General features: G+C 38.5%; 2 protein-coding genes across 6 annotated transcripts in view; both read left to right on the forward strand.

The window, feature by feature from the left end:
- The first annotated feature begins 8370 nt into the window (after positions 1 to 8370).
- Positions 8371 to 24894, forward strand: part of LOC131434983 (uncharacterized) — a 34439-nt gene continuing 17915 nt past the window's right edge. For 4 of the 5 annotated variants that reach the window (XM_058602375.1, XM_058602378.1, XM_058602376.1 and 1 more), the window contains exon 1: positions 8371 to 8488. Coding sequence is in view for 1 of the 5 variants with exons in the window: in XM_058602374.1 (XP_058458357.1) it covers positions 21137 to 21332; positions 21394 to 21467; positions 21548 to 21695; positions 21757 to 21854 (516 nt within the window). In the remaining 4 variants the exon portion in view is untranslated. Of the gene's footprint in view, positions 8489 to 21085; positions 21333 to 21393; positions 21468 to 21547; positions 21696 to 21756; positions 22160 to 24894 lie in introns of those variants that run through there. The other variant, XM_058602374.1, reaches the window with a different exon arrangement.
- On the forward strand, positions 9230 to 10026 carry LOC131434984 (uncharacterized). The gene is made up of 3 exons (XM_058602380.1): positions 9230 to 9498; positions 9573 to 9649; positions 9719 to 10026. The coding sequence occupies exons 1-3, from the start codon at positions 9387 to 9389 to the stop codon at positions 9875 to 9877; spliced, it is 348 nt and encodes a 115-aa protein (XP_058458363.1). The 5' UTR covers positions 9230 to 9386; the 3' UTR covers positions 9878 to 10026.

Raw genomic sequence — 24894 nt, forward strand, 5'->3', positions numbered from 1 at the left:
GCACAACACCGCTTCGTGTTCGATAGAATATCTTATATATCATCTAGCTATTGAAGAACCGAATCAGCGTGGTTATCGGTTCCTTTGAAATATCCCATGTCTTTAGCAAATTGTTGGTCACTTCCCGAGGCTGGGTGTCAATTTAAAACATACAAAACTAATCGCGTAACATTTTTCTGTCATAATTTTGAACGCTCATAACTCAGTCATGGATTGATGGATTCATACAATCTAACAACCAATCGATTCGGAAACATTTAACTTAAACTTATGAGATAACGTCTTTTGAATATTTCAATTGCATACCATTGAAAAATTGGTTTGAATTGAGTATTTTATTTTGGTTCTCTGGTAACTATCAGACCTATTTAGAATTATCGGCGATAGATTTTTCGGATCTAATTTGCAGCGCTTGTTCCTCGATGATTTGTTAATGGATTTTCCTCATTTAAATGATTCCAAAACTTCAATATTGTAAGCTTAAACAAGTTTTAATTTGTCAACGGATCGGTTTGCATACTTAAATCTCCATTACCCTACGAACAAAACGGTGGCGCGAAAATGAATTCAGTATAAAGTTGTGTTATGATGATAATCATAGATACTTCTTTTTCATTATATGTGACTGAACAAGTTGTTGTCCCACCTGGAATTAAACGGTTCAAAAGATTCAAAATTAAATTCTGAAACTGATCTAAAAGCGGCTCGGTTAATAAAATTACACTATTACTGAGTTTACTGGTACAACATATTTCGTTAAAATAAATAAAATCTTCTTTTGGATCGATTAACTGTTTATAAAATTAATAAGTTTGTACGTTTCTCGAAGATTATTATCATAAAATAAAACAGTTTCATTTGTTCAGGTTTAAATTTTTAGGTTGTTTGTATCTAAAACTGAGCTTTCAAGTAACTTTGAATTCTAGTTAAAGGACGTTATTCAAAATCTTAACAATGTAAAAAATTGTGGAAAGGGATCAAAATTGAATAGAATTAACTATCAAGAAAGAATCTAATTGTCAATTTTATCATTCGCTAACAATCTAAGCGCTTAAACTAGAGCAAGTTAGTAATTAGTCAATTGAAAATGTTTTTAGTTTAGTGTAGCATCATCATTATCATCTTTATTTTTGTATTTATTATGAAGACCCTTGAAACGTTCCATTTTTAATGTTATTGTGCTCGGTCGTGTCTTGAATACAACCCTCTAATTTTTTCTCTGGTTTTTTGCCATCACTACCAGTTGTTGTAATTTTTCGAAACCCATCAGAGGACATCTTCGAACCCTTGCTAGGGAGCTTTTGAGAAGATTTATTCCTCCTCTTTCTAATTGATGAGCTATGAGGGACAGCCGAAGATGTACCTTCGAGGGGGTCATCATATTCGCTCTCGTCAGTTGACAAGTAAGCGTAAGGATTTTCGGTAGGTGGCGTAGCACATTTCAACATTTCCGCAAAAGAGCGTTTGGAATGTTGCTTGAGTGAACGCTTCATTTTATCCTTACGCAATTTGTACACGGGACAATCAGAGAGGTCATGCGGCCCCTCCTTACAGTAGAGACACTTTTCATTGTCTCCACTGCAGGAGTTATCCGCATGACTCCCTCCACACTTTATACACCGGGATTTATTGCAACAATGGGATGCTGTATGTCCCAATTGTTTGCAATTGGTGCAGTTCATGACCCGCGCCACAAAAAGACGAACAGGTAAACGGACTCGGTCCAGGAGGACGTAATTAGGCAAAGCCGAGCCAGCGAAAGTCACCCGATACGAGTCTGATGGGATATAGGACTTAGTCCCATCCTCAGCGGTCGATATTGAACGCAATTGCTTGCAGTCCAGTATCTTAACGTTCTTGAGTAGGGGGTTTTTAAAACCGCCTGCCCCATGCTTAAGAACGTCCTCGCAAGTCAGACTCGGATCGGTGATCACGCCTTCTATCTCGACTTCGCGAACTGGTACGTATACGCGATACTCCCGCGTGAAATGCTCACTTTGAACGATCTCATTAGCCTGTTTTGCACTGGCTAACAAGACCCTAAGCTTGTCCGGGCGTACTTTCTCAATTTTTTGTACAGTATTGTATCGCGAGGACAGGTCTTTAGAAAGTCTTAGAAGGTTCAATTTTTTACTGTTGGCTTTGGTCCGGATGTAAACCGCATACGGTCCGGCCGGGAGTGCAAGCCCATCAGGATAGCTTCTAATGCGAGATTTATTGCCATCAGAAGCATCCATTTGATCATCTAGGGGAAGGTCAGGCAATTCTGTGCCTTTTGTCATGGCACGGAAATGGGTCCGTGCGGGTAAATATTAGGGGCAATAAAAATCTAGTGGTACTGAACAACAGGGAAAAAGAAAAAAAAATACCTAGCTTTAGCTCTCGAAGGGTGATCGGCCGACAAGGCCCGGTCCTAGGCAACCGGTGAATATTCCAGTTAAATAAAGTGCAAAAAACCTCTTTGAGGAAAAAGCACTTTGTTTTTAGTCTCTCACTACACTGTCCAATGAAACGTTTCTCTTTTTATCACTATAAATATTTATCACTGTTTCTAATGTATATATGTAAACGATATACGCGCAGCGCCCAGCTGGCGCTGGCTAACGGTACCACACGCAGTGCTGCTTTACACAAGCTCACAGTCGGCCTTGAGAACGGATTAATTAGAACTATCACTCGATCGCACTGATGCAGACAATAGAATACGGAATGACCTTGATAACGGAATAAAACAATTCACCACGCGATTGGAGAAAGCAGAATTTACGTCCGATCGATCCGATAGTCACGGCACGAATGATTTTTTTTTTAACACCTTGATAAGCAAAGGTTTACAAGCAACAATTCGCTTATGCTCGAATGGGTACAAAATCGTTGTACCGGCCATAAACCACTACAAGGCAGTAGAGTGTTATTTAAAACAAACAAAGGCGCAATTTTTTACGCATGATATTGCTGCTAATAAGCCGATGAAAGTGGTTCTTCGCGGACTGCCGGATATGTTGGAGGAGGAGCTGAACCTGGCACTGTTGGAGGCTAAGTTAAAGTTAATTAACGTCTACAAAATGAGAAGACACAATAAATAACACAAATGCCGTGACCAACTTTATCTAAGCTAAGCTACCATCCGTAAACAACCGAACCGAAAAACAGCTCCTAAGATGGATGACGAAAACTTCCCACCTCTACCGGGAAATTCCGGCGGAGGCACACGAACCGAACCGGGCCCATCCTCACTTCCTCCACCTGGATGTGGCAACCTCAATGAAGGGCCAGTTAATAAGGATCTCTTCACTGCCGAACAGTTATTTACCATCTTCGAAACGATGACAACTAAACTTAGGAGCTGTAAAACATGGTTCGAGCAAATATATATTCTAGGAAAATTTATTATTGAATATGCCCTATGAAATAATAAATTTGCTAAACTGGAACGCTTGCTCACTAAAGAGCAAGACTATCGAACTGAACGAGTTCCTTCACGAGAAGGAAATAGATATAGCCATCATCACGGAGACACACCTAAAACCAAACATCTCGGTGTATCTCCCAGAACATCGCATTCATCGGCTTGATAGGGCAACTTCTAGTGGAGGAGAAGTTGCCATCGCCATCAAGAGGAACATCAAGCACAAGATCCTACCAGCATTCAAACTGCGACTACTGGAGGCCGTCGGGGTGGAGATCCAGAGCACGAGAGGTCCCATCAACATCATTGCAGTATACTGTCCGAAGCAATCCAGCACCCGTGATGGTACTACTGCAATACTACACAATGATCCGTCAACGCTCACCCGACGGCAGGCCAAGTACATCATCGGTGGTGACCTGAATGCGCGCCACGAAAGATGGGGCAACAGAAGGCGTAACCGGAACGGTGTCGTCCTCGCCGAACACCAGGAAGCAGGCCAGTACAACATCCTGGCACCGGATTCGAGACTGTCTAGATCGGGAGTCAATTCCGTTCTAGACATTTTCATCAGCAACATCAGCATAGACAACGTTCCGGCCGTCTTCAGTGAACTATCATCGGACCACTATCATGTGGTTTTGTCCTTCGGAACAGCACCAGTGTCATCACCAACCATTCGCAGATAGAACTACCATCGGGCAAACTGGCCACTTTTCCAGCAACTAGCCGAAGAGAACATCAATGTCGATATGCCACTGGACACTCTGGTGGAAATCGACACGGCCATTAGAAACATCGAGGATCACGATCGCCAGAGAAACATCAGTACCAACAGTTCAGAGGGTGAGTACTTCTCTCCAAATTGACTGCACTACTAAAAAACCTTATTCGTCTCCGGAATATTTACTGGAGACAGTATCAACGTATAGGTGGTCTTAATAAAAAGACCACCTACACCAACTTGACTAGGGTTATCCAGAGAAGGTTGGTGGAAATTAAAAACAAAAGTTTCGAACAAAAACTTCAACAAATCCTTCCCCATTCGAAACCGTTCTGGTCGATGGGAAAGGTGTTGAACAAAAAATCAAAACCAATCCCTCCACTGGTTCCGCCTGAGGGCGCAGATGAGGGAATCATTTTAGTAACACCTGCCGAGAAGGCTAACGAACTGGGGCGGCAGTTTGTTTGTTCACACAATCTGGGACTCAACATTGTTAGTCCACATGAAAGGGCCGTTGCCGATGGCGTGGCCGAGATTGAGCTATCAGACAGCTTTGTTCCAGAAGAAACAAGAGTTACTGCAGATGAGTTGATGGCTTTGGGAAAAAGTCCAAAAACACAGGCCCCCGGTTTCGACAACATTTTCAACATCGAACTAAAGCAATTGAGTTTCCGCTCTTTTGACTTTATTGCAAAAATATTCAACCGGTGCTGGGACCTTGGCTACTTCCCTTCAATGTGAAAGTTAGCTAAAGTCATCCCAGTACTGAAACCGAGGAAAGATCCTTCCCTATCCAAAGGCTATCGACCCATCAGCTTACTCTCTGCCCTGTCTAAGCTGTTTGAGAAATCAATTCAAAGCCGAATCCTTGCATTCGCCGATCAACATGGGGTCTTCCTGGAGGAACAGTTTGGGTTTCGGAAAGGAAGATCTACCATTCATCAACTCACGAGAGTAACCAACATCATTCGACGGAATAAATCGGTGTTCAAGTCGACAGCAATGGCGATTTTGGACATCGAAAAAGCGTTCGACAATGTGTGGCACAATGGACTGGTGTTCAAGCTGCATTGATATAATTTTTCGATGTATCCTATCAAGATCATCAAAAGTTACCTTTCAAATAGAGCTTTTCAGGTTTCTCTGCAAAATGTTCAATCGGACAAATTTTCCATCCCTGCAGGTGTGCCCCAAGGAAGTATCCTAGGTCCCATTCTGTATAACATTTTCACATCAGACATCCCACCTCTTCCGGGGGTGGTGTCTTGTCACAGTTTGCTGACGATACGACCATCCTTTATGATGGACGAGTCGTCAGTATTCTGAAGAACAAACTGGAAAATTGTAATCAATGCGGCGAAAACTCAGGTCATCCTGTTTCTGCATTCGAGATCGACTAGACTTGTTCCGTCTGACGAATGCAGAATTCGGTTCGGTGGCGCTGACGTGCAATGGTCCGACGAAGTGGTCTATCTAGGACTAACGTATGACAGACATCTGATCTTCAGGTCACATGTTGAAAAAATAATCACCAAATGTAACATACTCATCAGGTCACTGTACCCGTTGATATGTAGAACATCAAAACTGTGCCTGAAGAATCGGATGGCTGTCTACAAACAAATCATCTACCCCGCAATCGAATACGCAGTCACCGTTTGGCGGGGTTGTGCACGAACACACTTTTTAATGTATACTACAAGAAATTGAAAAATTCACATCGGTACAAATTAATGTAAGAGAAAAAACTAAAGATGAAGAGCCATCAGGCTGAAACACTTGAAATGTACTAAATTAATGTAAAACACATAAACTATTAAATAAACACAATTAACTGGTAAAAAAACCGGTAATAGTGAAGAAAAGCTCCAAAACCGACACTCACTTCGCTTCCTCTGCAACGGTTTTCACAAATCATGACTCAAAATAAAGCTCTCAGTGTCGTACAAGAAGAAGAAAACACATTCACCTAGCACTTAGTGTTCTTTGTTCAATTTTTTATAGCGTGCAGGATTGCCACATTTAAAAATATATTAACTTGACATAGCTGTTTACAAATCAAAAAGGTGATGGTAGTTTGTATCAAAGAAAGTTTTTGATTTTATTCAAGTTTGAGAAAAATCTTGTCAGAACATAAGTAATACGAGAAAGACATAATTACACCACTAGGTGAATTAAAATAGGTTTTTTTTTGCATTTTCGCTTTTGCCATCATTTAATTATACCAAAACTCTGGACCAAGGGGGCTTTCTTTGCTCGCTGAATATCTTTCAGGAGATGGAGTTCAGCTAAACCAACGATGGGGGCGGCGCAAATCGACAAATCTCTTATTTTGCCCCGGGCGCCAAATTTCCTCGGTACGCCACTGTTTGGAACTATATTTGAGACCAGGATTCTAGCTGAATTATGAACCTGAATCCTAGCACTGAGCTCTGGACCTGGATTCTGATCCACACCTGAATTTTAGTTACAGAATTCCGGTCCAGGATTCCGTTTTCAAATTCGGATCCAGAATTCAGCTAAGAAATTCTGTTCCTGAATACAGATCCGGAATTTAGTTAAAAAATCTTCCGGATCATAATATCATAGTTCATAGATTCAGTTACACTTCTAGATGTTGGAACCAAATTCTAGACTTGCATTCTGGTCAAGAACTCTGAACCTGGGCTCTAGAATGCAGTTTAGAACTTAATTATAGAAATACAGATTAATTTTGGATCTGAGTTTCAGAGTTCTTGGCTTTCGACCTGAAATACTTGAACTTCAGGTTCAGAATTCTGAACTTGAATTTTGAAACTGTTATCTAGATCTGACTTCCGGGAATTTTGAAACTAAAATCTGGTCTGAACCTATTTTTTTAGTTACAGATTTTAGTTTTCAAATTTTGATCCAAAACTCAGGCCTAGAATCAAGATTCTGATCTCGGATCCAGAATTCGATTCCAAAATCCCGAGTTGGCATCAAGTACTGATATTCGGTTTCAGTTCTAGAATTCTGGGCTTGGATTTTAAATGAGGAACTGAATTTCAGAACTGAACCCTAGAATTTGATTCTGGATCAGTATTCTGGTCTGAGCTGAACGAGTCATCTACGCAGACTAAAATGAATGAAGCATCAAATTTTCAACTTCTTCACTTATAAAGCGTTCTAGAAACCGTTAATTTCGAGTCATTTGAGTTTACAGAGTTTACAAATGAACTGAAAATGCTACAACAAATTGCTGGTCATATCTCTGATGATGTGGAGAAAAAAATATATTGATACGTCAAATAAAACAACAGATATTCATGATAAAAAACTTGTCAGTCTCCCAAAGGGTAAGTTTTTTGAAGGCGTCTCATAGTAAAGTAAGTCTTGTTCACGTCAGAATTATGGAGGCTCTTGAAGGACATTAATTAAGTCACTTCGATGTTCTACAATATTGATGTCATTTCGTTCGATTGTATAATGCAGGAACAGCAAAATATTCTTCCGCCATTTCAATCTGTATCTGGAACTGAATTCTGAAAGTTTGTATCTGGAACTGAATTCTGAACCTGTATTCAGAAATAAGAAAGTAACACAGGTATAAAAGGTTTCGAAAAAGACAAACACGTTTCATGAGTTTTTCTCGTTCCCACTCGTTACCAAACATTCAAGAAAACTTTGAATTAGAATTATTTGGGGTAATGTCAAACAACCGAAAATTCTATCAAAAATTGCTGATTATATTTTAGATGGACTTCAGCAAAAATTATGTTGATACGTTGGGTACAACAAGAGATATTCACAATCAAAAACTTATCATTCTCCCAGAAGGTAAATTTTGAAAAGGCACTCCATATTGAAGTAAAACGTATTAACGTCAAAAGTGCTTTGAAAGCATACTGTCACCACAAACTTCTAGTATTTGTAGTGACTTCAGCATTTGGCGACTTTACTGTAAATTGCACGGAAAGTATTTTTTATGCAAAAACAATGAATTGTTGCTATATGTACAATTTCACGGAATGATATTTATAATTTCGCAAGGTTAGAATCCATTAGGTTCTGTTGCCCAAACCCTCTCACCACGTTCATTTCAACAACAAAAGACTTCTTCCAACATGTCTGAGTCATCCGTGCGCTTCGCAATAAAACGAGGAGCTTTCTCCAGCAGCAAGTGCGCAAAGTAAATCATTTGGATTCTGTTTTGCACACACACCCGTGGCATCTGTCAATGCTCACTGAGTAAACTCTCTGTTTTTTCGAACCAGGCAATATTGACGTAGTGAGCGTGTGGTTTTAGTACAACTCAGTCGATCAATATGCGCGGATCAAAATTTTCGATGTGATTTCGAAGTGCTCTGTTTACTTAGTATTTCTTCTTTGTTTCGGTAAGTTTTTGACAATATTTTATAGACATCGGTTAGAGTTCGAAAAGCTACTTCCAAAATTTGCTGTTTGTTTACCGAATCCTTCCTCTTTGCTAAACGAGATCAAAATATTGGGTTACTGATTCTTTGCAAGGTTCTTCCGATCAAGTGACAGTCACATAGCTGCACATAAAATGTCGTTGAATCAGTCAACGGTTGGTATTTTTAGAACCTCTCGCATACGGTATCATGCTTGTGTTGATTTTGTTTGCAACCACCAGTGGTAGTGTTTGTGTGTTTCACAATTTTACTGTACAGAGAATGTATTAGTGAAGTTCGGTGTGGGAAGAAGAACCAGTATCAAAACAGAGCACACAGTAGGTAAGGTGAGCGAAAGAGCATGTGCAGTTTATATACAAACATGTTTACGTCGTCATTGTCAAGACAACAGAAGCGTTCGAGAACGGTCCGGTGGCCTGTTGTTGACAGTGAGTTCAGTTTTCGTTTCTGTTTGTACTTATTATCAGGGATCGGATAAGATCAGAGTAAATCCATCTCGACAATGAAGTTCAATGCAAAATTGTTAATTTTTATTAACACGGTTTCAATGCATTCTACTATCGAAAGTTTACCTTTAGAGGAAAAAGGTTTTTTTAGAGACAGTCGTGCAGTTCGCATGCCCGGCGTTTATCACACGCTATTTTCACTCACTGCCTCCGGCACGCAACGACTCATAGAGTAGTGAGTGTTTTGTTTACATTTGCCAAACTCGAGAATGTGAAAATCGCTCTCGCTCACTTTGACAGCCAATGCTACCAACCGAATATCACAGAAAGTCGTGAGTTTCGTGCGTGAACACTTTTCGTTCTGGTGTAGGAATCGTCGAGCCAAAAAACAAAAAAAAAACAATCGAGTGAAAATGACTTCCAGCCGGCTTCACAGGGTATTTTTGTATAGTTTTGCCATTTGTTTATTCGTTACCTTTGTAACGATCGCCGCTAAATTGTTCCCGATAGCGAATCTACCTACAAGTAAGCATTATGAACGTTGCAAATCGATGGAACAGAAATTTATTGAATTGTTTTTCTTCCACCAAAACGATTAGGTACAAATATTATCATTATTGGCACATGTCTGGCTAACTTGATTTCCGTGGTCGCGTTGATAGTTGGAATATTGCTGGTAAGAGATTGAGTCTAAATGGATGTAAGGAAACTATCCTATTTGGTATTTGCATTTTGTACCTTCCAGAGACGGCCCGTTCTGGTGAAAGCTGTTAAAATATTTAGTTACGTACAGCTGGGTGCTATTTTCATCCTGATCTGTCTGGCTCTGTTCTTATTGTATGTGGTCCGGGTGGATGTTCAACATTACGACGAAAAACAAACACAGCAACAAGAGGAACTGTGATTTCGCCATTTTGGTGTCATCGTTTTAGCCGCTAGCAGCCGGTTGCGACGGCGGAACCGGTGCTGCTGCCGGCAGTGATTGTTTATTACACGACGGGGGAATAACTGTGTCTGTTAACGAAAGATTAAAGAAGTGCTAAAGATATTAAACCGATGTGTTTTTCTTCTGTTTCCATGCAGCAGCGGCAATAGAGTTTACGTGAACGCGTATGACCTCTTGCTTTCCCGTCTTCTTCAGGACGGAATAACCTTAAACTAATTGAATGTCGTTACAAAAAGGAAAAAGAAACAAACGTAGTTCAAATTATTAATAACTGATTGTCTCTCTGGTCTGTCTTTCTCATATAGAGAAAGGCTACGCAATTTTGTGAAAACCGATTTTAAAACCAAGACCTGGAGGGCCCAGTGTCATATACTATATGACTAAGTTCGTCGAGAATTTCTCGGAAATGGTTGGACCGATTTCTACAAACTTATATCGTTTTCGATTGATGCCAAACCTTACCCAGTTTCCACACTAACTGCTGTCGAACCATTTGTTTGAAGCTAGTTTCAACGTTGTTGAACTGAAAATCGAGTCAGTTTCGAACCAGGTTTTATATCAGGTTTACTAAAACCCCCGTGGCTAAGTGCGAACCCAACACAATTTCGTAAAAAGTGTTCGGTTAATGAATTTACCCTGGGTAAGTTTCAATTTTCTCAAGCGGAAAATTCATTAGATTCAAATAGTTGATCTCTTGGTACCATAGCTATTTTATCCGGATCGAAAAAATGCGCTCAATTTTCTTAGAGATCGTTTAACCGATATTGTTAAACCTATATTCAAATGAAGGGAAGTGTAGTTTCATAGCCTGTTTTTGAATTTTATTCGAATCCGGATTCCTGTTCCAGAGTTACAGGGTAAAATGTAGATAACAAATGAAAAAAAAATCACTCGATTTTCTCAGAGACCGCTGAACCAATTTTCACAAGCTTAGACTCGTATGGTCTTACAAACCCATAGCATTTTGTCAAATTTTATCCGGATACGACTTCCGGTATTAAAATTTCCAATTCTAATGCGCGTGCCTATTCATAACTGTTTGGTTGATGTCCAAGTACACTGATTTCTGGTAAACCGAATCTCAGTTTCCGATTCCGGTATTACAGGAAAAGTGATCGTATGCTCCTAATCGGAAACCACTCCAATTTATCAGAAACGACTGAATCAATTTTTAATAACTTAGCTTCAAATGAAAAACATTTTGGTCCCTTAAGTTGTTGGCAAATTTTGTCACGATCTGGCTTCCGGTTCCGGAATGACCGGGTGTAATGTGTTTGAAATTGCAACCCGTTGTTTAGAGCGACGATGCAAAAAACGGAAAAATTCTGCTAAGTTTGGCTCCATACCTTTTTTAATTTGTGGGAGCTGTTAGCTGGTGGCCAACCGTACCGATTTTGGTTATTCGGACTCCGGAAGTATCTGAAATTGTGGTCAAAAACTAAAAAAAACGGAAGTCACATCATTTTCCCACAGACGGATGAATCGGTTTTCACAAACTGATATTCAAATGACAGGTCCTTATCGTCCCTTCGGTTACTATTAAATTTTATCCGGATCCGACTGCCGGTTCCGGAACTACAGAGTAAAGTATGTATAAAAACGAAAAACGAACGGGAAATTTGGCTCAAACCCCTTTAAAGTTGGAAAGGCTGTGCTAATTTAAGCCAAATAAACTTTTTGATATTTTTTAAAATTTCAAGGAAAGTTGTTTAAAGAATCTAAAGAAGTAGTATATATGAAAACATGAGTGAAATGAAAAAGGCATAATTACACCACTAGGTTGATAAAAACATGTTTTTGGGAAAAAATTGCGTTTCATACTAAGCAGATTGTGATTTGGTAAATTTTACTAAACCGTCATTGAAAAATACAAAAACCTGTTTCAATTCATCTAGTATTGTAAGCAAGGATGGCTTTTATCGTATCAAAGAACACTCACTAGCAACTCTTCACACGATTCAATCAGTGCCATCAAAGAAAGACGGATATCATCACAGCAACAAAAATCCGGCATGGCTCATTTAACATAGAATAGACACCAGTGCGAGAGCGAATTTCTCTCGATGACATTTCTGAGAATCAAAGGTTAGCACGCTGCTGTGGGAATTCTCTCTAAAGCAACAAACGGTCGATGTATAAGTTGTGTCTATGAACATGTATGTGAAAGCTTCACACAAGGGTTTTGAAATATTGCAACCTAGTATGAGAATCATCAAGTTGAATCATCGATTCGATTTTCTGCGATAATTGCCAACTTGCGATTCTCTCTTGGGAAATTCAACACAGCAACGATCATTATCAGACTGTAATTTTTTTAAGGGCCGTGAGCCACTCAGAGTATGAAGTGGAGCGAAGAAATGTAGGAAAATTTTCTCACGGTTCATGTATTGAGAGACACGATTTCTTGTAGCATCTTCTACCGGATTGAAAATGTTGTATACAATATAGATAAATATCGAGCAGCTTCTGTCAAATTTTCGGCAATCATCAACACTGGATGTAAGGACGCCTTTATCATATCAATCATATGCTCACATATAATATTGTGGTATTCTATTCAAAATATTTTTCTTCGATTTTTTAATGAAACCAGGAATTGTTTGTGCACTAACTAATATAACCTACAGAAACAGTTCTCTGATCGGTTAGACCATCCATGAACAAGTAGGTTCCAATATTATGGGTACTTACGGCAGCGGAACCCGAGAACCGGTATACTCGAAGTCGGTTCGTATTGCCATCAACTAACATGGCGTACTAACTCTGCTAGTTTTTATTCAAATTCAAAAGATTTCATACGATTTTGACATCGTACTCTAAACGACGGTGTAAATTTTCTGTTGAATCCGAAAAGATGCAGTATTTTTGGTAGGTTCGTTAGACCTTTCATTTGAACCTAAGATAGGGAACATCGGTTCTGCAATCTCTGATAAAAGTTAATGAGATTGATTTTTGAGTATATGACTATTATCTCCCGTCGCTAATCGAAAACCGGGAATCAGGATAGCCTTAATCGAATCGTTTGGCTGCTTACTGATAATGGCAACAGATTGGTTTTTAACACACTTTACCTTAAAATTTCTGAACCGGAAGTCGAATCCGGATGAAATTCAGAAATTCTGTGTGGGTCCACAAAACCTTTGATTTGAATGGCCCCTCTCGAAATCGAACACTTTTATTTACTTGTTTGATACATATTATAAAACTTTGTTGAAACCTGTTTCGATCTACCTACTGGTGAAATGATGTCTTTCTAACTACTGCTAATATAAGCAATTAAGGCAAGTTTTATTCTAGTATTTTTGACTAAAAAGCCCCATATTTCAGAACAGTATTGGACACAGTTCCAAAAAGTTTTTACGAAACTTGCATCGTCACCTCAAATGATAGTTAGAAATTTATTTAACACTCGGCCCTCCTAACTACGGTTTTAAAGTCGGGCTACGCAGTGATCGCATAATCCTTCTCTATGAGAGAAACAAACTGATTTTAATTCTTTAAAAACATTTTTGTGAGGCAAAAGTTTGATGAATATTTTCCTTCAGATTACACCGTAGTGGTTTCGATTCTGCAGATAAAAAAGTTATCCTGCTGATAAGTGGTGCACATGCATACTCAGGACTAAAAAACGAACGCGAGCACACTTCGGAAGCATTTTCTGTTATGGTGATTAGGTTGGACTTTTAGTTTCTGTTGGAAGCTGCTGACGAAACCAGGATCAATTATTATGCACCAGAGAACAAAAAGATTACCCGATAACGGACTGTCGGCACGAGTGCTCCGAAGCGGTCTAGGTAGACTGAATGGGGCGGAAAGTAGGGATGTCCGATACCGAGTCGATACTTTGAAGTATCGATACTTTCTTTCAAGTATTGGGTATTTTTGGTATCGACATTACATCAGAGCGATACTGTTAGTATCGATACTTTTGGTCTTGATACTTACAGTATCGCAACAGATTGAAGTCAATCCCCATTACTACGAAATATTTGTTTTGTTTCAATTATAGAGGCTTTAACCTTAAAGTCATTTGCACTTCGGGTCAGAAAAACTTTCTAACCCTATGTGCGGGGTTGAGAATCGAACCCAGGTGGGCTGAGTAAAAGGCATCGACTAACCCCGTCACCGATGGAACATTTTTTGACGTGAATACGTCTTACTTTACTATACGGCGCCTTTTCAAAATTTACCCTCTGGAAGAGTGGTTTTTATCGTGGATATTTCTGTGTTATATTCAACGTATCATCATAATTTTTTTACACGTCATCGAAAATATGATCAGCAATTTGTGATACAATTTTCTGTAATATAACCACAAATAACTCGAAATTAAAATTTCATATAAGTGAAAAAGATAAAAATTTGATGCTTCTTTTATTCTAGTCTGCGTAGTTGTTTCATTCAGTTCAGATCGGAGTCCAGGTCATGAATCCAATTCTAGAGTTCAGTTCTGAAATTTGGTTTCAAAATCCAAGACCAGATTTTATTTTTCATTTTCATAATCCAGATCTATTATTTAGTTCCTAGTCCGGAATCCAGGGCCAGAATTAAAATCTAGAATTCTGGAACTTGGACCAAATTTAAGAATTTTATTCTAAGCCTGGTTTATGGATCCGAAATCTGGGACATAGATCAGGATCTTGGTTCTAGTCCTTGGTTCTAGACTTTGGAGTTAAAATTTGGAAAAGAAATTTTTGGACTTGAATATGAATTTTGAAATAGAATTCTGGATTTGAAAATGAGGCTCAGACCAGAATACAATTGCAAAACTTCTATCCAGAATTCAGACTTATAATTCAAGTTCAGAATTCTGAAATTGAATTCTGAATCTTAAGATCTGGAACTGCAGCCCGAAAATCTGGATCAAATTCTGTTCTAAAACTAAGCTTTATTTCCAGAATTCTTTTCTAAAATGCTTTCCAGAACCAGGTGTCAGTTATAGAATGCTGGTTTAGAATTAGGATCCAAAACTCACTTTTACAATTCTAGTGTAACTGAGTTCAGAGACTAGATTCTGAAGATTTCTGAACTATATTCTGAATCTGGATTATACAACTCAGTTTCGAAGATAAACTCTGGATCCGATTTTGAAAATTATCTCAAATTTAGTTACAGATCACAGCTTCAGTGATGAGTTCAACAATATAGATTCAGAATTCAATTCTTCAGAATTCAGTCCCAGGGTCTATCCGGTTATGTTTCTGACATAACCCACCTCTCTTTTTTTTTCTTCGACTTCGATGAAGCGCCAAGCTCGCGCATATATTGGTATGACGCCGTCGTTGAAGTTCGTTCTCGACAATCTCGCTTCGTCCCACAGGTGCACTGAAAGAGAGTGCAATGAGAGAAAACACGCTCATAAAGGCCATATTCACTGAGGATTCAATCATTTAAATTTTTTACACTCGTTGCACTCTCTTTCAGTGCTCCTGTGGGATGACGCTAGATTGTCGAGAACTAATTTCAACGACGGCTAGTCCACGTCATACCAATACATGCGCGAGCTTGGTGCTTCCGTTCAGCCCGTCTTCGGTACCGTCGTAATGGCAATAGGAATTGGCTTTTAGTGTAGTATTCATGTATCGACATAAAGGTTATGACATGAAAATTTTTGAGAAAATATGTGAAATGTGAAATCATCATGGCTCCAACACAAAGTGGCGTGCGGATAATCTTTGGCATGGAGCAAAAGTCGCGAATTCATTCATTTAAGTTATTTTGAAATGATTGCTGTGCAAGTAAAAATTGATAACTACTGGTATCGATAATTTATTTCCCTTTGATACCTTGTATCGATTCCCAAAATTTCGGTATCCCGATACCCTAGGAAAAACACCATCGACAGTAAGTGTAAGTGTGCATTATTGGAGCGATTAAAAACTGAAAAAAATCGTATTTTCGAGACAAAAAAAGGATTGCATGAGTTACTTTTTGGAGGTCTGACCACTACTTCCGGAACAGGAAACCATGAACCGCATAAGTTAGTACGTATGCCATCAACTGTGACCTACAAATTGGAATAGTTTTGATGCGCGTTAAGAACAGTTTTTCTGTTCTTCACGAGTCGAAACAAGGATGCCACTTCGGACCGCTTCTTCTAATGCTATTCGTGAATGATCTATGCAGTGAATTGTCGTCATTTGAAGTGGTGTATGTGAATGATCTTTAAAAATATCACATCATCCAGTTTGTTTTTGTAACTACTGAAACTCATGAAGTTTTACGTCTCGTTAAACGAAGCACTCAAGACTTCTACTATTTGTTTTGTCTCTAGAATGTTTACATCGCACTTGTACGCAGTACGAGGTCTGTTCAAAAAGCACCCGGAATTCTCATTTTTCTAAAAAAATATTTATTCGTCTACATCTATATGGGCCCCTTCAAAGTAATCCCCCCTAGATATAATACACTTATGCCAGCGTTTTTTCCAGTCTTCGAAACACCCCTGATAGTCACTTTTTGTAATGTTCTGTAGCACTCTCAGCGATTCTGCCTTTATCTCTTCAATCGATGATAAACGCTGTCCGTTTCGACATCATAACCGTACACCCATGTTTCATCACCAGTTATGACCTTTCAAGTAAATTTGGATCGTCGTTGACGTCGTTTAACAGCTCCCGAGCGATGTTAATGCGTTTGTTTTTTTGATCAAAATTCAGCAGTTTTGGAACGAATTTTGCTGCCACTCGTTTCATGCCCAAAACATTTGAAAAAATATGATGGCATGAGCCAACTGATATGCCAACTTCATCAGCAACTTCTCTAATAGTGATTCGGCGATCATCCATAATCATTTTTTCCACTTTTCCCACATTTTCATCGATTATTGACGTGATGGGTCGACCGGAGCGTTCGTCGTCTTCAACGTCTTCGCGGCCATCTTGGAAACGCTTATACCACTCGTTAACACTTGTTTTTTTCATAGCAGACTCACCGTAGGCTCTCTGTAACATTTCGCACACTTGGTTACACTTTATTTCATTGTTCACGCAAAATTTAATACAAATTCTTTGACTCTTCAATTCTTCCATTGTTTAAACTAACAAAAATCGCCGAGCTCAAAAAAACACGTCTACACCAGCCGCTACAAGACAGAATGTAAACAATGAATACAGCTGAAAATTTCACCATACATTAGGGACATATGTACCAACACAGTAAAAAAAAATTTTGACCGCCGGACTCTCCAGACGCGCGCAATTAAAAAATTCCGGGAACTTTTTGAACAGACCTCGTATTCTAGTGTGCTTGAATACGAAGTTACAATTGCTCTCATCAAACAAAATATATTGCGCAAAATAGCTGAGTATTTATTCAGTGGCTCTTTGTTTATAATTCGATGACTAATAACATTAAATGACCCATGCTATTGAATTATCCACAACATTTGCAAACTAAAGAAGCTTACTTGATAGTTTAAAAGTATTAGCTTCTTTTAACGCTTCTAAAAACACATTCTTGAAATTGAAGGCTTTAAAACTCGTCACTCTGTAATGGCAAAACACGAAGTTTAATCCGGACTATGGAACAATATGATAGGGGATTTGGAAAATCAATTTGTTCCTTTGAACACATAGAACTTCTTGCTTCATTCCCCCATATTGCTTCAAAATATGGGACTGTTTACTCAAATTGCAAATTGCATTCTATGCGAAATCGGAAATTCTTTCTATTTAGTATGTGATTTGGAATCTGCACTCACGATTCCAGGAAACAAAAGGTATTAAACGCACACCTAGCATTAGATACATAAAGAATAATCAGTTAGATGTTTCATTTTTTTATCTATGGGCCCCTCTCGAAACGAATCCCTGGGTACGGGCCTTCATCTACCGATATTTGAGAATAACATCACCGATCGTGCACAGTGAACATGTACGAGCGTTTCGCTTCTGAGAAATGGCTTCTTATGATCGCTAAATCGCAGCTTCATGACAGGGCACTCCCACAAATCGGAAAAAGTTAAAAGGTTCGAGCTCGAGTCTTACCATTGAGAGATTATGTTCGCACATTTCTAATCGCGAATCACTCCTGTTTTTTTTTTATGAGCTTATTTTACGTCATACACGCTTTTAATTCTCATACAGAAAATGTGACATGTTTATTCCAGAAATTTGGCTTATTTTTTTTATAACGAAAACCTTAAATCTTGATGCTGACGAAAATATTCATAGTTAACCATTAATGCCTCACCATTACTTAGTTGTAGCTAAAGGGTTTTTTTTTGCTGATCGTTTTCTGGCAACACTGTTTTTGACAGCTAACACGTGATTAGTGTCATTGTTAAACTTGTTCAGTTTGGTCTACAATTTAATCATGAATGGAGCTGGCAAAATTGGAGGAAGAACCACTTTTTTATCAAAAAAGGTGGATGGGTAATGTCAGAGACATAACAGGATGTCGTGAATACGAAAAAACTGATACGCTCCCATCACTTTTCCGAATATCAGTTAGTTGATTGATTGTATGAATTGTGCAAGCTTTCCTCTTTTTCACTAATAGAGTTAGTTACATTAAACTTAAATAGTTAGTTACATTAAACAGCTACTATTCTACAACTATATATTCCAAACTTGAAACAATTCTTTTATAATTTGCTAATATAGCAGGCTAGGTACGACAAATTTGTAGTTTATTTTTATTGATGCTACAAAGTTCGAAGATATCTGATTCTTCTCGAAATTTCAGTACGAGACAATTGCAATGGGCTGGTCTGAAATGTATCGACGATCTTCGCTATGCAAGAGTTATTCTAATAATAATAATGATAGTAATAATAATAATAATAATAATAATAAAAATAATAATAATAATCATAATAATAATAATAATAATAATAATAATAATTATAATAAAAGAGATTAACCTGTTTATATGGCAACCCTGTTTCGCATGGCATATTTTTACACGGTCCCATACTAGTATAAAAATGTGTTCAACATTCGCTTTCGCATTGCCGTTCGTAATTGAATGTGTTAGTGACGGTACAAATCTGCTTTTCTACCTGTTTACGGTGCCATCGTTCTGACGGTGTCTCGTACGTACAGAGTAGCTGCTTTAACTCAAATGACGCTATTTCTCACATCACATTTCAATTTATACTGGTAGCGGTGTACGGACCTCCCCTTCACAGAACGGGAAACAGTGAGACGATATAAAAGAGAGAGTTAGTAGAGCGGCAGTCAGTAATACTGAACTGGCTGTCTAACGGTTAACAGCTTCTTGTGGAATTTTCACGCGGAAACACGCACACAGGAGGAACAATTAAGGGCAAGGCAAAGTCCCGCTCGAACCGTGCTGGTCTGCAGTTCCCAGTTGGCAAAATCTCCATCGTCTGCTCCGGAAGGGAAACTACGCAGAGCGTGTCGGTTCCGGTGCACCGGTCTATCTGGCGACAGTGATGGAGTACTTGGCTGCCGAAGTGTTGGAATTGGCTGGTAATGCTGCCCGCGACAACAAGAAAACGAAAATCATCCCTCGCCATCTGCAGCTGTCCATCCGTAACGACGAGGAGTTGAAAACCCCGTCCTTTTCAGGACGACCACATAACTGTGATAAAGAAATATTTAGGATTGCTTTAAATTTAGCCAGTTCTGATACGCCTAGAAAGTAGAATGCGCAAATCAAGTGAAAACATTTGTTCTAATAATTTGTATAAAGTATACTAGTATAAAGATGTTTCTAAATCAAAATTTTCTGTTTCGTATTGCGAGACAGCGTTACTGTCCTGTCGTAATTGAATGTGTTAGATATCATGATCAAAAAGCGTCCCATACTAAAGAATTCACGACAAAAAAAAAATACATATTGATCTGTACTTGGCAACTCTTTCGCACGGCATATTTGTGTACTAGTATAAAGATGTATTCAACATCATCACTTCCTCTTTCGCATTGCCGTTCGTAATTGAATGTGTTAGTGACGGTGCAAATTAATTTAACTTCTCGTGTGTGCCTTGTTTCGGCAACAGTTGCTCGGAAAATGGTAGGAAAGCGATAAAATTCAACTAATTCTTTATGATTATTTTTAGCACTTAAAAGTGCTATTTGAATTTGCTGGAATTTTCGGCTGCCTTTCAGAATTCCTGTACGCAGAACGGGAAACAGTGAGACGACAGGTCCACGATGTTGCTCTCGTGTGTCTTGTTTCGGGAACAGATGCTCAGCAAATGGTAGGAAAAATGAAGCACTCAACTTTTATATGGATGCTCTTGTATAGATGCAGACATCTCGCGTTCTGATTGGCTGGTGCTGTCATGGGTTAAATCAAACAGCTTTTTCAATAGTGTACTATTGAAAAACTTCAATGTTGTTGCAATACACGTTCAAGTTGAAAATTTTCGATTCTATTGGTAGTTAGATTATATAAATCCTTCTACAGATCACTGAGCTATGAGCTTCCAAAATACGAGAAAGGCAAACGCGCCATATGAATTATCCTCTTTGACACTCGTTTGTACCAAACATTAAAGAAAAGTTTAATTTTGAACTATTTAAGATTATGTCACACAACTGAAAATTTTATCATAAAATTGTGATCATATTTCCGATGGCATGTTGCAAGAATTATGTTGATTCATTAGATACAACAGAAGATATTCACGATCAAAAACTTATCACTCTCTCAGAGGGTAAATTTTGAAAAGGCGCCCCATAGTAAAGTAAGTCGTATTCACGACAAAATTGTGTTCAGCGATGAAGCTCATTTCTGGTTGAATGGAAACGTCAACTAGTAAAATTGCCGCAACTGGAGTGAAGACCAACCAGGAAGCATTTCTAGAATGCCAACAAAGCCACTGTTTGGAGTGGATTATGGTTGGTGGAGTTATTCGTGAAATACTGGCCGATCGAACATTAAATCGTTCCATCAATACCAATATTTTGTATGTTTCTTGAAAATCAAATCCCATACCTCCTAAAACATCACCCTTTAGTACTACAACTTTTAGCTAAAATGTGCAAGAACCTGAGAGTTTATGTTTTTGAATTGCTTTTCTCTAGTTAATGAGTGTTTCCTAACTTAGTTTACCTTCTCTAAAACACTATTTTCTAATAAAATTGCACTGATTTTTTCTTCATTTCTACAATTCTTTTGGCAAAACACTATTCCGAAAATTGTAGCTCTGGACATTCTGAAATACTACAGATTTCTCGCTTAATTCCCTAGGTCTTCCGGGAACGTACACTTGCGTGAGTGCGAGCGTGACTCGTGTGACCAATGTTTCGTCATCACACCGCACAGTTTGGCACATGTGCCAGTGAAGTTCACAAAACGTTGTGCTACTTCTTTGCAGGAGTTAACATTTTCCTAGCAATCGACATACTGGCTGATCTCAGTACGGGCGATATTCTTGAAAAACTGGACGAAGATGATTCCGACGAACGCTTCGATCGGCAACTTCTGGGATCCTCTAGTAAGTTATGGTTGAGGTTAGTTCCATCCGACATTCCTAAAACATTCTGGTTCGTTTCTAGTTTCGTTGTTACCGTTGGGACCAGCTCTTGCCAACATTGTTTTAGCGGTGGTGTTGATCGTTGGAGTGTACACGGTAATTGACAGCTTCTGCAAAACAATCCATGATCCGTGCGAAGCCTAACAAGGGATTTTATTTTTTTTCGTTAATTGTAGAGGCGTCCAGCGTTTATTCGGATTTTCAAACTATTTGTTATTGCCCAAATTGTGGTGCTGTTGTTCGCAGTATTTTTTTCACACAGATTTTTGCTGACACACGAGGAAAGCTACATAGTCAATATCATAGTCCTTGCTATAATTATAGGTGAACAAGTAAATTTATCACTTTTGGAACAGTTTTATTTTACACACACTTGGTTTTGCAGCTTTGTTCGGAACCGAAGCTTGGATTGCCGGAGACTACTATAAGTTACTGATGGAAGAGATTAGGCTCGAAAGCTCCGCCACGATTTTGGAAGCCTAGGTTCCATATAATGTTTGGTGGAATCCTGTTGGTAACTACGTCCGATATTTACGGTTTCTGACGATAAAGTGCAGAAATTTTCTCAAATAAATCTTATGCTGTGACCGATATAATTTTATTTCTTTTTCACATGTATGATTCACCTCAAATATAGATTAACTCAAGCCATATTGTGCCGGTTTCAAGAGATAACGATTTTTTTCTATTCTTTCGAAAGAATTTATCCGTTTTTTGTTTTGTGCTCCTGAAATCGTTTGAAAATTGAAATGTTTCGTTTTCAAAATTGACCCGTTTAATACAAAAAAGCAGTATGGGTACTTAAACAAATATCGAAATTTGCAACGAGAGAATTCCTGATTAGGCAAGCGATTTGTGAATATGTTATAGTGAGCGCTCCTTTTATCACTTACCGGAACAATCAAAGGTGCGATTTACATAAATGAGTGCTCTAAGAAGAGTCTCTTACTCTTCATTAGGAAGCACAAAGAATCAGCTCCGTTTTTGGCCTGTTATTGCACTTCTGTCACTACGTTTGAAACGTGTTGGAAGTCCCAGTGAAGTTAATTTAGTATCAAATGATATGAACCAACTAAATTCACCGGAAATCGTTCGATTGAAAATTTCTGTTTCTATTGAAACAGAGCTATATTTGAAGCGGTTTTGGATGAAAAACAAAACTAATGGGAAACTCGGTTGAACAAAATTGGACTTAAAAGGAAGCTGCGGGATAAAGAACAGAATTGAATTAAAACTATTCTGTGAATCATAACACTAGTTTCTAGTTTTTTATCCTCTGCTGTTTAACTTTGATGAGCGACTAAGCATGTGCTATTTTTTGGCGACAACTTCTTTTAATTAGTCCGAGTCACTTGTTTTTCTTATTTTTATCCAGACCGTAAGTGATTTATAACTTGATCGAAAAAAATCCTTTCGTTTCGACACTTCATTTTCATTCGCCTTTCGTCTTTTGTCGCTCTGCATTCCTATACCGAATGTGTATCTGTCTCTCTCTCAAATGCACATAGGTGGTAAAATCAGGATCGAATTGTTCCGATTTGTATGATAATTGGACACGTCTGGAGTATGGCAAACCATTTGTTTTGAACGGATAATGAGACCAATTCAATTCGAGACTAATTGCAAATGTATTTTTCCTATGCACTTTTCTCAGATTGGAACGGTGTCCGAGAAGAAGTTTCAGGAATCTGAAAACAAAATAAATGCATTGAAAAAAGTTGAATGCGTTTTGAGTAATCAAAAAAGTCAAGCTACAAGAAATTTTACCTAGCTTAAATGAACCTTGACATGTCACACCTCTCCGTTCTATATCTTCACATCTTTATTCTCCCTTGTGCTCTAAAATTCAATAATTTTTTATTTCTGTGGTACATAAAAGTTCCGAAGTTGAAAAAAAATTGTTGATGGCAACAATGAATTGCATGAAACTTCGAGATTTAGTGTTATCTCGAAAAAAAGTAGAGTGCTTTCTGGTTTTTTTTTCGAGGTGCTTAAAATTCTTCTGGTTTCTTGAAATTCCTTGAAAACCTTTACAATATGGGTATTTTCGGAACGAATTTGATGTATAGACAACGGAAAACAATGTTTGGAGTCGTTCCAAAATGGCTACGTTTAGAGTTTTCAAGAAATGACATTAAACCAGTGTTGGTGATTGCCGAAAATGTGACAGAAGCTGCTCGATATTTATCTATATTGTATACAAAATTTCCAATCCGGTAGAAGATGCTACAAGAACTCGTGTCTCTCAATGCATGAACCGTGAGAGAATTTTTCTACATTTCTTCGCTCCACTTCATACTCTGAGTATTTCACGGCCCTTCCCCTGTGTGGAAATTACCATGAGAGAATCGCAAGTTGACAATTATTGTAGAAAATCGAATCGATGAATCGACTTGATGATTCTCATATTAGGTTGCATTTCCTTTTTTATATTTTTTGAATAACTTTTTATTGGAATATGAGTGAATAATTAAATTATTAAGATTTGAATTGGGTGTTCAGCAAGTGGTGACTTTTCAGCCCTATTATATATATATAAGTTAACAGCCAGCGTTTCCCAAGAACGTCACCAATAGCAGACGATCGAGATTCCCACAGAATGAAGACCGCAGCATCAACAACAATCGTCGCCCCAGCATCAGTCACGTACACGGTAAACAAATCTTGTATCGCGTTACCGGCGCTAGGGAATAGCAAATCGACAGGGTTCTCACGATCGGCAGCTAGCTAGGTTAGGCTTAGAGTAAAGTTAGAACAAAAATAAAGTTTAGTTTCAGTTTAACCTTAGAAGTGAAAAGTGTTCTCTCTTTTTAAAAACCCCTTTGCGAGGGTAGATATTTTAAATGGCGCAGTCGTTCGGATTGTAGTGCGGTTTTTTTTTTAAGTGATTTCTTTCGGCACGAAGAGCCATCCCCGAATGTACATCGGTGATTAGTGAAGAGATCCAGAAGAAGCTGCACCGGACCCATCATCTAGTTAACAGCGAGAGAATATCGCAACCTAACCGTAAGTAATTTTAATCTTTTAATTAACTATTATCACATAAGTTTAACGCATTTAACATTTCTTAGCTATTGCCTAAAAGTGAGCTATTGACATTGTAGTGAAGTGAAATTAATTTTAGTTAAACAAATCAGTGAAAATGGAACAGCACATCGCTGCTCTCAATCAACAGATCGCCTCACAGGAGGACGAAATTCAACAATTAAGAATGGAGCTTCTAGGTGCGTCAGAAGCTGCCCAAGCGGCTCAAGTAGCAGCTGCCGAGGCTAGAACAAATATGCTACCTCGAGCTGCAGGAGATCCCGAGAGTATTTTAAAATCTCTCCAGACTCCCCAGATCATTCGAGACCTTCCCAGTTTCGATGGAAACCCAATAAAATTGCATTCTTTTATTAGAGCCATTGATAGTTTAATGCCAACTATCAATAGAGCTGTTGGAACAGATTGCCACCAAGTTTGGATTCAAGCAATTCGAACCAAAATAGTGGGAGAAGCAGACAATATTCTAGAATTGTACGGT

The sequence above is a fragment of the Malaya genurostris genome, chromosome 3 (assembly GCF_030247185.1).
Source record: "Malaya genurostris strain Urasoe2022 chromosome 3, Malgen_1.1, whole genome shotgun sequence".
NCBI classification, from domain to species: Eukaryota; Metazoa; Arthropoda; class Insecta; order Diptera; family Culicidae; genus Malaya; species Malaya genurostris.